A 14,611-nucleotide genomic window follows, 5' to 3' on the forward strand; every position below is an offset into this window, starting at 1 on the left:
TGGGAGCAAGGGGAACTACAGCAACAGGTCGTGAAAAAACACCACCAACCATCAAACCCAGGAACGTGCTTGTCCTGAACCCTCCTTTACTCGGCAGTGTCAATGTCGGCCGTGCACACGTGCTGGTGTATGAGAAGCAGGGTGAGGCGGAAGGCCAGGCTGCAGCTCCCCCTCTACAGCTTGGTTTGTACAACCAGGGACAGACTGTCGTGCTACAACACGAGCAAATATATTAGAAAGTGAGAGCAGCGCAGCAAATGGTCTGTTACATTTGCTGGGCTAGGCAGAAACAAAAGCCAGGCTCGGACTATTTGCTAAACACAGCAAATCGGTGCTCACTGACTCTTCTTCGGGGAGGCTGAAGGGGAAAGGTTTTCCTTGACATTTCAACTTAAAGTATTGCCAGCTCTGCAGAAATAATTCACTCCTGATGGACACAGCACTGCTGTTAGACCCATTAGTTTAACAGCCTCCCAGACACGGAGGGTAAAGCCCTGAATAAATCACAACAAATGAAAATACTGTTAGCAGTTTCATAATTTAATGAAAAAGTACTTGTAAAAAGGGGACATCTGAAAAAGACCGAGTCCATCTTGGAAAATTGAATATATATATATTTATATATATAAAACAAAATGCAAAAACACAAAAAAAAAAGACAAATAAGGTTAAGAGGTAATACTTCAAACAGTTAGCCACCGAACACACAATAAAAACTAGCAAATGCACTTTGGGGACAATACTTGAGAACTACGTAACCAAGGGCTCCTTCATATATCTATTAAAATCATGTAAAAATTAGCAAAACCATTGCCCAGGCGGGAAACAACTGAATTAATAACCCCAGAAGAGCAGAAATGCTGAGTTTTGCTGAAGCACCATTTTCCTCCCCTCCGCCATATGCTTCTGGCCACAAAATGGCATGAACGCTTTGCCAGCCTCCCACGTAAGTGTTTCCAACGCAAGCTTCATAAAATTTTGTGACCAGTAAGAGGATTACTAATAAATATCGAAGGAAAACTAAGAGAGTCAGAACTGGAATACAAATGAACAAACATTTGTTTACTTATTCTGAGTGACCCATGGCTTAGAACACAAAGCATTTCCCATTAAAATAAAATGTGGAAACCTAAAATGCTACTGCATATTTACACCAAAAGAAATAATTTTGAAGATACAGCTCTAGAAAGACAAATTACACAAATATACATAAAATCAAGAAGTGGGGAGAAAAAAAAAAAAGAAACTGCATGAAGCAAATAGAGCAGGATTGCTAAGGATGCCGTTTCGTGTTTTTATTTCATTAAAGCCCTCCAGCCCCTGACTTGCTAGTCCTATTGCAACGAGGGAGATTTCAAAGCTTAAACCAAATCTAAAAGCGTTGTTATTTCCCAAACTAAAAGCAGTAAATTAAGATAATGGAGAAGAAAAACATGCTGTTTGGCTTCTGCATAGTCATCGTCACACTGGGTGCTGACCTTTCATTTGTAGGGAAAATGAGCCCCCATCTGAACAGAGGCGTGCGGGATGCCCTACGCAGCCCATGTCCCAGCTCAGCCGGTGACTGGGGACAGAGGATGCTGCGGATTTATGGAACGTACGGCATTTCAGAGAGGAAAAGTGCAGTTACTCTGTTGATCAACACAACACGGTCTAGAACACAAGAAATTTGTCCGCATTCAAGCAGAAATCCCAGACGAAATAAACAAACCGAAAAGGGTTTCCCCTCCCTTCTCGCTTCCTCAACAGAGGTTGAAGTTTAAACGCTGGTTAACAACTGATTTTAAAGCACGTTAAAAAAAAAGTTTTAGTTTGGGAAACAGCAACTGATCCAGAGGTTGAAAAGCAGCTTAACGTAACCATAAATTTTCAGCAATAAAAAAAACATACTCCAAATGATGACTGGCTAAAATTTCACAGGCCTAGATGCCAGAAGTGAGGCTCCTAAGCCCACATTGAGGCAGCTAGGGTTGAAAATTCGTGCCTAAATAAAAAATTCAGGCAAAATTATTTCTAATTCATCTTATTTTAAAAACACCAGGTACAAACACCTCCGGATGTGAAATTTCAGTTTCAAGAGGAACCTGGCATCACCGGTGATTGCCTAAATGTAAGTGTCAAATAGCATTTTTCTTTGAAGTAGTACATCTACTTTTGTAAACACTATCCACAAAATTAGCCATCTGTACTTGTTAGCTGGGTAAAATATTTACAAGTGCATCCCACAACAAGCAACTATGTACAGAGATTAAAAAAAAATGAAGTACTAGAAGTTGTATATTTACAAAATAAGCAAATAATTGCGAAGAGAAACACGACCTTCAGCAAGAGCAGGGACCGGGGGCACGTCTAGAGGTCAGTGAGTTTGGCAGCGCCAGTGACGCCGGCTTCCACCCTCCGCGAGGAGCCCGCAAACGCCACCGCCGTTCGAGGCCCCGCGCGGAAGGGGCCGTCGCCTAGTAGTCGCTTTGGGCCTGATCCAGCAGAGCGCTTGGGCACGGGCTGGGCCACCCGAGGGAAAGCAGCAGGGTTTTTCATGCGCTCAGCTTTCTCGCGCGTCCCCAAGTGCCTTGCTGGATCAACGCCACGCGGCAGGTGCTGTAAGGACGCGGTTTTAGCGTCTCCGTCTGCAGCCCCCTGCAGCGCGCTCGAGCAATGCAAGGACTCCTCTATTACCTGTCCAGCGCCACACGGCTGACGTAGCGTGAGCACCTTGCCTCGCACGCACGCTGGCAAGGAGGAAGCAGTTTCCTGAATTTACGCAAGGCCCAACCGCCTCACGCTTCCCCAGATGTTAACCTCTAATAAACCCCATCCATTTCTACGCGACTCTATAGTAACTCGGTTAGCCTCGCGAAGGCTGCAAGCCAATTCACAGTTGAACAAAACGACTCCCATTGCTCCGCCCTCCCCCATCCCCTCCTGCAGTTCTTCCTGTCGTAGGTCCTGTACTGGTTTCTGGAACCTGTTGATGCTGAGCTTTGCACTGGTACACCGGAATACATAAAGGCTGAGTTACCCCGCGGGGGCTTCTAATCACCTTTGTACCGAACCGTGAGAAATCATATTCTTTTTGTTTCTACTGTGACAATCTCTTCCGAAGTCCTTACTTGGGCTTTCTCTCTCCGAGCTACTCCGTCGTAACCTCACTTGCTCTTTATTTTCGTCACTTTCTGCTTCAGAGTCACTCAGCTCTAAGTCGGGACAGTACCCGTCGTTGTCCTGGTACGGAGCACCTTCGAGCGCCTGCTTGCTCCACAAGCGCTCTTTCGTCGCGAGTCTTCTCGTTGGCTTTTCACAGCACCGGAGATCTTCCGTGGTCCTCACCAGACTGTTGGTAGCCTCTTTGAAGGACCGGCTAAAATGTTCCATGGTGGATTTCCTGAAGCCGCTCTGGCTGGCCAAATGAGCTGCGAGCACGGACTCCTGCTCGTAGGGCGTCTGGCTGGAGCTGTCCCTCTGGCTCACGTCCCCAGCCCTGCCCAGCATCAGCCCGTTGGACTTGGCCGCCAGCCGCGAGTTCTCCTGCTGCGCCCGCCCGTTCCCGATGGAAGCCTGTCCGTGCAGGGCCGCCTGCAGCGCCAGGGGCTTCCCGGACGGCTGGCCCCGGTGAAACTCCGGCACCTGCACGGGGCCGGAATCCTTCGCCTCGCCGCGAGGCTTGCCGATCCCCGCCGTGACAAGCAACCCGTTGCTTCTGCTGTCGTGCTGATACCTGGAGTACGATTTCGCTTTGATTTCGTAGGGTTCCTTTGACATCGGCACGCTCCTTTTGCTGTACACAGTGCTGTTGTTGTCAGGAGAGAGCGGTCTGTTGCCAGGCTTCAGCGAGTTATTTTTGCAATCTCCTAGTGCTGATTTTGGCATTTTTAATTTCAGGGTGATCCTGGGAGGTGGGTAGAACAGTGTGTTCTCTAGTGCACTTGTCAGGGTGTGGCCTGTATGAGAGAAAGACGAGGGAGCAGAAGAAGAGAAGACTTTTAAAAAAGAGGGTAATCATACTGTCACCTGTAGAGTTTTATAGTGCATTAAAAGGTTATTCAGCAGTAAGAAGCATCTGCAAACAATTAGTGTGAAATTATTTTAGGACATTGCAGACAAGTCAGAATAATGAAGACTGCTCCAAATTGTCTACCATTTCAAAATTTAGGTAAGCATTTTAGCATTTCGATTAAAAAAACAACAGCGTGCCCTTTTACAGGGCTTTAAGCCAGTGAATTGAACCAGCTTCGAGACATGACAGAAGTAGTTCCAACAAAGCTATAAAAAAGGTTCACATTCAGCTTTGGATAGAGAAGAAACAATGCTTCAAACTGAGTTGCAGTTTGGACTTGGTTCAGCTCTGCTTTGTATTCTAAAATTCTCTATGCTTTAGAAGTCTTTTCACTCTGATGTGTGAGTCTTTATTATATTGTACACACACATTGCCATTGCAAAATATCTCTCAAAATATTTTACTAAGTTTTAAAAAAAGCACTTGGTTTTGTAAAGACGTAAATTTAGTACACATTTCTCATAAAATTTATTTACACAAAATCAAAGTGCTGCAGAGTACTGCTGCTTCCGCAAAGAGCTAGTCTGATCTAAACCAGCTGAAAAACAACAAACAAACAAAACCCACCACCTTGTCAGTACTAATGAAACTTATCCATGTTTCAGGGGTAGACAGAAAACCACAATGGCTTCACTCTAAATTGGTTACGAAAAACACAGTGTGTATCTTGAATGAACATCAAGATCATTATTTCACAATTGCAGAAATAGTTGACTTCCCAATTAAGAAAAAAAAAAAAAGCAATTGCACTGTAACATATACTATTCCTCTTTCCAAATGTTGTGTTCCTCATTTCAGGGCACAATTTTAGTAAAAATTAAGGGCAGAGTTGGTTTCGGTACATCAACATTCCAAAACAGTTACTGCTCGCTGTTAAAAACCAGAGTGCTTAGGCTCTTTTTGAAGGAAGGGACAGTAACTGAGATCACAAGCTAAGAAATGCCCCTTCATGTTGCTCATCAAGTATTCAAGGCAACACGAGAACAGCCATTCCTATCAGTCACTCTTCTCTTTTGCCTGAGGAAATTAACTACAGCAAGCAAAAGAACTTCTCGGTGGGAGAGCAGAGCTTGCTGTGAGGAAACAGCACCATAAAACAGCAGCCCAAAGAAGCAAAAACCTAGAGATCACCATCAGCTCATTTCTGCTATGCGGATTCCACAGTGATTGATAACTTATAGGCATATGCCCAAGAATGAAAGATCCAAGTTAAGATGTTAAAACATTAAAGTCTTTCGTGGATGTTGGTAGTTTCATTGACTGAATATTTGAAGACAATTTTTAAGGCAGCTCTCAAATGTTAAAACACTACGCAAGAACATAATGAGAACACAGAATTTTCTAGTTTATACACAGTTATAATTTGTACATATTTTACACTTCTGTGATTACCTGCAGCAATTTCCTGATTAATGAGCTGGACTTGCAAATTGAAGACCTGTTCATGTACTTTACTGTGAGACAACTTCAGTTTCTCTCTCCTGCTTACCATGTAGCAGAGATTTCTTACCTACCGAGAAATAATAGGAGACTTAGCATCAAATTAAAAAAAAAAAAAATCTGTCGGAAAAAAAATGTATCCACAACAGAATTATAAACATTTTATGAGCAATATCCCTTGGCAAATATCTCATGAATGATACTAAACATATGTAACCATGAATTTAAAACAAATCCTGAATTTTTTTAATTACCAGTTTAATGAACGTCTTGAACGTATTCTGCAAGACAGCAGAATGTGTTTTCACCTACGAGAACAGTAAGCAAACAAAATGCTAGTCAAAAGAAAAAGCACGTAATCTCTAAGACTTGCTTGTTGGTAAGCCTACTTCAGCCGCACGCTATGTTGGGGACGTTACTGCAGTCAGTACTCCAGTCTCCTGGAATTTCCTTGTGAAATTCTTTACAGAATGATTTTCAAGAGCTAAACTAAGTTTGTTTCTCCTAGAATTACTGCAACATTTGAAAGTATACCTTTTTACAAAGCTACCCAATAGAGCTGGCCAGCTTAGACCATAATTAACACATGGATCACCCCTAAAAGAACACTGCAGCTTCTCGTGACTTTCACACATTTGGCTGATGCATTTAGCAGTTTATTTTCAGACTGCATGGCAGATCCACATAGTTCTACTTTCACTACTTGTTTGAATTAACAGCAGTATTTCCACCTCGTGTAAGGAAAACAGGAAGAGGCACTGCAAGTTTGTAATACTGACCCGAAAGAGCAGGCACAACACAGAATAAACATAGGGGCTGGCTGAATGATATCTGCCAAGCGTACTTCCCCGAACACCTAACTTCAGCTGTTCAGAAACTGGAACCTCTCTCCCGATGAAGGAAATTCCAAAATTCCCAAATTTATTTTCATCCCAAGACATAACTGAACTGGAAATTTTGTGACACAAGTCGTTCAGAAACTCCGAAAGACATTTCAAACTATGAAGCACTTCTACTCCATGTAAGTGCATCAATTTCAGCACAATTAGACGCAAACCAACCACTCTTTGAACACAAGGAAAAGCTTGAAATGCTTTCTTGAAAGAGAAAAACAAAAACAAAACAACAACAAAAAAACCACCACCAAACCCTCCATTCAAAGCTTTTTTTTTTTTTTTTTTTTTTTTTTTTTAAAATAAGGACCCACATTTGAAGTCCTGGAAAAAGAGATCCAAGCTTGAATACGCCTTAGATTCACTACCCATCTCTAAGCTCTTGCAAACTACAGGTGATCAGCAGCCCCAGGTGGCAACAAGCCTGGCTTCCTCCGCCGCCAGCTAGCTGCCAGAAGGCGGCACTCTGTGGGGCTGCCAGAAGAAATACCTACTCTGGATTTTCCTCAAGAACTCCACCTTTTCCAAATGCTGGCTAGCCATCTCCAAGATCCCAACTAGATACTGGTAAAAAGATAATTTCCTTTTCATCCTGCTCAGCAAAGCCACAAGCAGTGCTAGACTCGGCGGGTTGTTTTCCAGCTGCTCACCAACAGCAGCACCTCGGGCAGCCATGGGCAGGGAAATCGCCCAGCTCAAGAGCGCGAGCAGTGATTCAGCCTGCCCGCTACCTAGGCTAGCCCACACCAGCACGCTGCCCAAGAGGAGAGGTGAGTAAGGGACCTGAATCAGAAGTCACGGGAAGCTGTCTGAGCACGGGCCAGCATTCTTCTTCTTTGTCCGTGAAGCCAAGAAGCCTCTGGGGTAGTTAACCACCCAGAACTTCACCCAATCGCCCTCAAACCATGATGATGTTTTAATGTATTTTTAGAATTCTACAAAAGCTTAAGGCACACTCACCAAAAAAAAAATACTTGCTGCTTTACCTATGCAAATTGATTTTTCCACATCCAGAATTAGCTAACATTTACCATTTTACCTTAACCATTATAATCACATTTTTAAGTACAAATCAAGAGTCCCTCCATGCCACGACAACGTAGAAGAGAAGAATTTGTCAAGCCTGCCCCATTCCTTCACTGTTTGAACTTATTTTGTTTCATAAAGTAACTTTTTTTTTTGTCCTGAACACCTAAGGAGTATCACTAGCAACTACCACAGCTCATTCAAATAAGTTTACTCTATTTATATTGAAACCAAAGAGTCAATTACCAAATATGCCCATTGTGGGCAGAAACATGCATCTTAAAATATGTACAGGAGAAACCTCTAAGCAAGTCAGGAAGCATGGCTTTCACATTGGATCTCACTGGACTGAAAAGGGACAGCTCCTCAAAGTCTCTGCAGTGTGCAATGCAGTGTATCACACGAATGGAGTTGAAGGCCTTACCTTTTATTATTACTGTTATTTTAAAAATCATCTCCCTGTGCTCCTCCCGTTCCCACTTTTGTCCAAAGACAAAGCTGCTGATCACCTGCACGCAGTTTTTCAAAACTTTACCAGTTAAACTCTTACCCTCTCTAGGTCCTGCCTCAAATGCATGAACATCCTCATGCGAGTATGAATGCTATCTTCTTTTGGCTGCACTAAGCCATTTTCTTCATCCTCCTTGGGAGGAAACAATGGTTTGTTAAAGTTACTTTTTCGCTTTAATTTCCAGTAATTGTAGATGAAGTCTACAGCAAGTTTAGGAAGACCCAGTTCTGCTGCAACATCCTCCACTTTAACAAGTGAGTAAAACTCTTCTTCCAGCTCTCGGAGTTTCTGGGCTCGCAAACTGGTTTTCTCGCTCTCCGTTTGCTTCTGGTCTGACATATTTTTGGGATGCTCATCAACGTCAGGCAGCGAATTCTGTTTGTTCTTGCTGTGCTTTAGACAATACGACTTGAACTTGACCTCATCCCCGTCATCCAGGATAGTCTTCATCTCTAAGCTATGCTCGAAGGCACAGGTGACATGAAAGGCAGTGATGCAGCTTTTCACGGAGCACTACAAATGGAAGAAAAAAGAAAACAACACTTAAGTCACTAAGACTAGCAATGAACCAGAAAAAAATATATCCTCATTACATCAAAGTTTATCCCTACCAAATCATATCTCCTAAGCACTCTTAGAAGTATCTGTTGATCTCTTCCAAGTTGGTATCATGTGACTGTATTTTCTCATTTTTGAACACCGTCCCGTGGAAGGATCCACCTCTGATCTACATGCTACCAGTACTTGCACTTCTCAGGCTTGCTCAAAAGAAGGCAACTCAGACCATCTCCTAACTCTCTACGCTGGAGTGCTTAGGGAACTGATTTGTTAGCAAACAGCTATGAAAAAGTAGGCAGCTATCCTACAGTTGTCTTCATCATAACATCTCCAAATACAGGAAGAACAAAATTAAAAAAAAAATCCCCATCTCACAGGCTCAAGAGTCACAGGAAAACAAGTACATACCTGAATGCAAGCACCAGTTTTCAGTTTGCATAAACTACACACTAAAGCCCATCGACTTGGTGGAATGTGAGACACCTTTGTGATCGGCTCCATCCTTTCTGGGCAAGCAATACTAACCTGAAAACAAAAAACGGCATGGAAAACAGTTACCAAGGCAATAAAAACAAGCTCTCTGCTAATACCAGAACAAGAAGTATGACCACATATTTATCTCATTCACAGATATCTATGTGCTCGTGCTTCTTAGCAAGTGACCCCAGAAGATCCTGCATGAAGAAAACCATGTTGAGGAATACAATTAGTTTAACCTGGTGGCTAGAAGTTGTGACTCTTCAGAAGATTTTAGGCATCTGCAGCATGTCTTGTTATGAACCATTTAAGAGACTACAGTAAATGATAGCAAAGTTTATTCCCTTTCAATTCTGTATTTTTCTTCTGTGCTGCTTAAACAGATCTGATTTAAAAAGTACCAAAACGCAAGCTAGTCAGAACAAAACAGGAACGCTTACTCACACTTACCTGAAAAGTTTCCTTCTTTAAGATCCACAGATCCACTACAAGAGCTACTTCTGCCAGCTCACAATTTGGGGCAGAACCAGATCTATCAGTCAGCAGCCAGGGAAAGCCTCGCTTTCTGGCTTTACCTCCACTGAGCGCTCCCAGTGCGAGAGGTGACTCTAAAACACTTTCCTAAGTCTCGATGCCAGTCTCTAAAAGCTTGGATTTTGACACTTACACAAAGAAGAAACACTTTTAGAATTTAGCGTTTGTGTGCTAAGGAAGGCTACCTGCTGGAAACAGAAATGCAGTGCAATTCTAGCTAGAAAGATCTCCATGCTTCATATGAGTGATTGACCTGAGCAGAGCAGACCGGTGGTGGGATAAGGAACTCTTTGCAAAAGGGTCAAAACGAAGAATTCAAAGAAAGGAGGTTTCTAGGTCACGTTCTGTGGCACTGTGAGGTCAGAATAAAACTGATTCCTTAAGAAAGTAGTCAAGACTGAGACTTGAAAAGTTTTTGTTTTTTTTTTTTTAAGAGGAGCTTAAGAGCATTACATTACAGTAATTTTCATAGATTATTCTTCCAACAACATAATAAGTCTCTTCTAGGGAAATCCACATCATACAATTAGTTTAAGACATGATAATTAAACTGTTGCCTTTACAAGGGCCAACAAACTAAGCTGGGTATGCTAGCTTCCCTTTTGGGGTATTTCAGCAATCACCTGATGCACACACTCATTTTAAAACCTGCTTAATCCCTAAGGAAGCAAGGCAGACATCCTCTGTGAGGTAGACTTTTCCAAGACAGCAGCGCCACGCTGATCAAGTCTGAGAGTCAGAGCCACTATGCTCAAACTGAGTATTTTTGTTACTTTTCCTTATCTTTTGCATTGTTTTGAGCATCAGTCAAGTAGGTGGGAAAGACAGCTTTGCAAGAGATTACTTGGTTCATCATTTTCACATTTTAGGAAGTTGATCGGCAGTTCATAGACTAATGACAAAAACTGACTCAAATAAGATTTATATTTGTTATAGTAATTCAACCTCCAATCCTCCGCTTGCAAGCCACATCTTCTGGAATATGCCGAGGTCAGCCAGTGCTGCGTGACGTTTCCATTCAGCCCAGTGACAGGCACAAGCACACGTCACTGAACTCCAGAACCCACGAGTCCCATCATTGGGTGTGCTTCAGCCTTCTCTTGGACCAAAACCAGAGTCAGAAAGATTGGTGCGGAAAACCAACAAGACTTTGCACCTAGAAGCCAGCAGTATCAATCACTGTTTTGATACCGGGAGAAACCACCAGTTCAAATCATTTAAAAAAAAAAAAAAAAAGCAAGATGAGGAAAAGAAACAAGCTGCGACCCATCTGCCAGAACTAAAACCTAATTCTGAGAAATCTTTGTTAGAAAGGTAGCGGGATGCTCCAGAGAGATCCCGGAGAGGACAAGAAGGAGAATGCGGAGGCAGTATGTGATGCATTCATCAGGTAGAGATGAGGAACAGTTTCATCTTTTGTGGACTTCTATAAATCAGCAGGAAAGGGACAAAGCTGTCCTAAAACTCTTGAATTGTTCCACAAAATCATGTTCAGCACTCCTAAATGTCAAAAGCAGCTTTTTTGTTTCCATAATGAAAGACCCTTTACCAACCTAACTTGATGCTGCTCAAAACAGAGCTGGTTACATGTTGCCCAGGTGTTTCTGAAACAATATTGTAAAGAGACTGACCACATTTCTTGTCCCAGTTACCAGAATCAACAGGTAAGACTTCCCGTGGGAATTAAGGGGTTGCATCAACTTGCCATGCTGTCTTTATTCCTTTCAAAAAGGAATCTTCAGTGATTTTCTTCTGACATTGGGTAGCACCAGCTTTCCACCGTGTGTCCCAGCCAAAGCTGGGAACTGACACACACCTCCCTCTCGCTCTCTGCTCCCCTTTACTGCTCTCCCTGCTGCTTCCCCAGAGGGGACTCAGAAGGGCAGGAAATATTTACGTTAGAAATACTGTCCCTTTGGCTTGCCATGCTGCCTGTTTACATTACCCCGCGTTGTAAAAACACGAAGAGGCGCTTAGAGTCAGGTGCAGTTTATTTATACTGGCCTCATGCTGCCTGCATGTTTCTAATATTCAAAGAGAGAAGTCAAGGCAAAGTTTGTTTGAACTTGGCTGTTCACGAGGGATCCAGAGAGCTGAGAGGCCAGCCTTTCCATTTCCCCAAACCTCCCTTCCCAAGACAGAAACGACTGTCTGCCTTAACATGTAGCTTCTCTGTTACTCCTTCAAGTTGCGTCAGGTTACATTTTGACTGCCGTACTCCGAAGAAGTTACAAGAGTGGGAGAGAGTGAGAACACCAGGCTGCTGAAGCCTCTTCTCTGTGACTTACGCAGTGAGCTGACATCTCCGTCATCACCCTGCTCTCCGCTGGTAGCCTGCCACCAGCAGCCACGCGTTGGGCGCGATGAGAGATCTGCATCGGTGGCCCAGCGGCTGGAGCGCAGCCACGCGCAGCAGCAGCAAAGGACAAAGCATTTGAGACCTCTCCAGCTGCAGCAAGGAGAAATGGCTTTGTGCTCCAGCTGACAACACGCTGACTGAGGGAAGATGTGCCTGCAGCGGGTCCTCTAAGGCAGAAAAATCTTGAACTTCAGAACAGTGCAAGTTTTCTGATCTCAAAGTTTTTTTTTTGTCAAAGAACGTCTTTTAAGAAAACATAGAAGAGACATTTACACTAAAAGACAATAATGGCAGAAGAATAAAAGGATATAAACCAACGACGACGGCACTTTGTAAAGTAAAAACCTTCAAATGTCTCAATCAGCCAAGTGAAGGTCAACAAAGCCTTTTGACACCATTAGCTTACTGGGGGAGGGAGAGAAGAAAAAAAACAAACACATTTTAAGGGAGTGCTGAATGAATTAATGAAGGACAATACCCAGTGCAACTGCATGCAACACGCTAGCCTACACTTGGTGACTCATCAAGTCCCTCTTTGAACATTTTACCACAAACATGATCATGGCTCACTTTTCTCTGTGTTCTGCCTTGCTCTGTTCTGTTGGGAGCACAGTGGGAAGTAGCAGTGATTTTATAATTCGTTTGCTTCTTCCGGGGGAGTTCCAAGGGAATATGCATCGTGCCATAAAGTATCTCCAGGTCTTCAAGCTCTGCACCTTTCCAGTCCACTGATCACATAAGGCCGCAGTGATTCTCCAGATAGGAACCCAACATTTTCACAGAGATTCCCAAAGCTTTCTTTGGCTTCCTTGGTGACTGATTAGTTTTTTTCCCTCCTACAAACAACAATGCAGGGGACAGAGAGGATGAACGGATCCAAGAGGCGTTTCCCACCTCTCCTGGCAGGTGTCACCTCCTTGCTACGCCTGACACACTTGGCTTTGGTGCAGAGGGGAGGAGGTGCCTGAGGCCCAGAGTGGCCGACGGCTGTGGGAGCAGCTGGCTTTCAGCTCTCCCACCTGGGTACTCCCTTGGCTTCTCTCGCTCAGCCGGAGGGAGGTGGGCAGGCAAGAAGGCAGCACTGGCTCCCCGTCCTGTAGTCAGCTGCTTTCCAAACCTGCCTGTTCCTCTTCTGTTGCGAAGGACATCAAGGCAACCGCATGCATAAAGGACCTCTAAGGAAAACCAGTCTGCTCAGAGACAGGCGCTTCAGAAGTACAGAAGTCAGGAGATTTTTATTTATTTTAATCTTTCGTGTTTTTTTCCCCTCTACTCCTTTCTCCCTAAAGGTAGATGAGACACTAGGAAGTACACGCTGGCCTGAAGGGAAAGCAGAACTGCAAAGATAACCTCCTTGCAAATCAGATATATGCCTGTGACAGAGCTAGGAAACACACATTGCATCGTGCTGCCATGTTAAAAAAAAAAAACTTCCAGAATCTTCACATCTTCCTCGTGAAGTTTTGCAAATGCAAGGCCTGGCTGCTTCGGAGGAGAAGGCTTGAGAAATAAGGCATCCCCTTGATATCACAGTGCCAATGGATGTGGCTACAGCCTCACACTAAACCATCCACTGTCATGGATCTGTGGATCTTACCAGAAAGAAATCAGAAATATCATTCTGAGCACAAAATTAAACACACAGCCCATCTATATGTGAGTGAATATTCCAATTTACACAACTATAATGTCATGCTAAACTTGATTCTAAATAGAACAAGTGTACAGCTTCATTATTAAACTTTATTTATGTCCATGTAACTAAAAAGCCTTTTCTTATAAAATATAACATGAGAGATTTTTCTTCTCCCCACCATTCAGAAAAAAATCAGTGTAAAAAAGCCTTAACTACAAACATCTCCCCACCTCAGAGACCATCCAATACAAATCATGCAATATGTTCGGGTTTCTTCTTAAAAAACAGAACAGACCAAAAAAGTGAATGTATTCGTGCAAATTATACACCTAACCAAGAGCTCACACATTTATCAGGAGCTAAGAGAGACGACGAAGCTGCAGTTACGCAGCGAACGCTACCTTACATCAGTGAGCCTTTCCAGCAGGTCACTCAGATACCTTAACGATACCGAGAAGTGCTTGCTCAGTATATCGGCGGGGGGAACGAACGACAAAGGGATTAATTAATGGAACGTAAGCTGGACTCTCTCCCAGCCTTTACAGATTTTGCAGACTCATCAGAAGAAAGCCCAGGACTAAGCCATACAGATACATTAAAATCATGAGAATGTGAAAAAGCAAAGGAGAGAACAAGGAGGAGGAGGAAGAGGAGGAGAAGGAAGAGGAGAGGAGAGACCACAATACAAAAGGACGAGGCAGAAATTCGGCTTTACCTCTGGAATCCAGAGGGCACAGCTCACGTGTGCCCACTTGGTCCCTGTCCTGGTGGCTTTCATGGCACCTCCTCGTTTGGGACACAGGAGGCACTGAGGATGTATCCCCAGAACGCAGGTGCGGCACAGCCAGCTCCCTTCAGGAACTTTTAAGATTCCGTAGCACGCCTGGGAAGAAAACAGGGATCGAGATCATTGCACTAATAGGATTTCACATCCAAACATTAATTTTCATACGGCACAAAGCTTTCAGATCCTAAAGGCAAGGTTTGGCCTTTGCTTAATCCTTCTCCAATTTTGTTACCTTAAAAGGAGTCAGGTGATCAAAGAGATTTACAGCCTATAAAACAAACACTTTCTATGCCTGCTTCTTTTTAAAGTATGTGTCTTGGTATTATTTGTTCACAG

General features: G+C 43.5%; 1 protein-coding gene across 8 annotated transcripts in view; it reads right to left on the reverse strand.

Annotated features, from left to right (window-relative positions):
• Window positions 1-519: 519 nt before the first annotated feature.
• The window catches only part of JADE3 (jade family PHD finger 3), a 59,767-nt gene continuing 45,675 nt past the window's right edge, over window positions 520-14,611 (reverse strand). For all 8 annotated transcript variants that reach the window (XM_080584985.1, XM_080584984.1, XM_080584991.1 and 5 more), the window contains 5 exons: window positions 14,204-14,371; window positions 8,891-9,007; window positions 7,964-8,437; window positions 5,447-5,564; window positions 520-3,938 (listed from right to left, as the gene is read on the reverse strand). In XM_080584985.1, the coding sequence (XP_080441111.1) occupies window positions 3,037-3,938; window positions 5,447-5,564; window positions 7,964-8,437; window positions 8,891-9,007; window positions 14,204-14,371 (1,779 nt within the window). In that variant the 3' untranslated portion in view covers window positions 520-3,036. The remainder of the gene's footprint in view (window positions 3,939-5,446; window positions 5,565-7,963; window positions 8,438-8,890; window positions 9,008-14,203; window positions 14,372-14,611) is intronic.

This window comes from Anser brachyrhynchus (assembly GCF_964034855.1).
Source record: "Anser brachyrhynchus genome assembly, chromosome: 1".
In the NCBI taxonomy this organism is placed as follows: Eukaryota; Metazoa; Chordata; class Aves; order Anseriformes; family Anatidae; genus Anser; species Anser brachyrhynchus.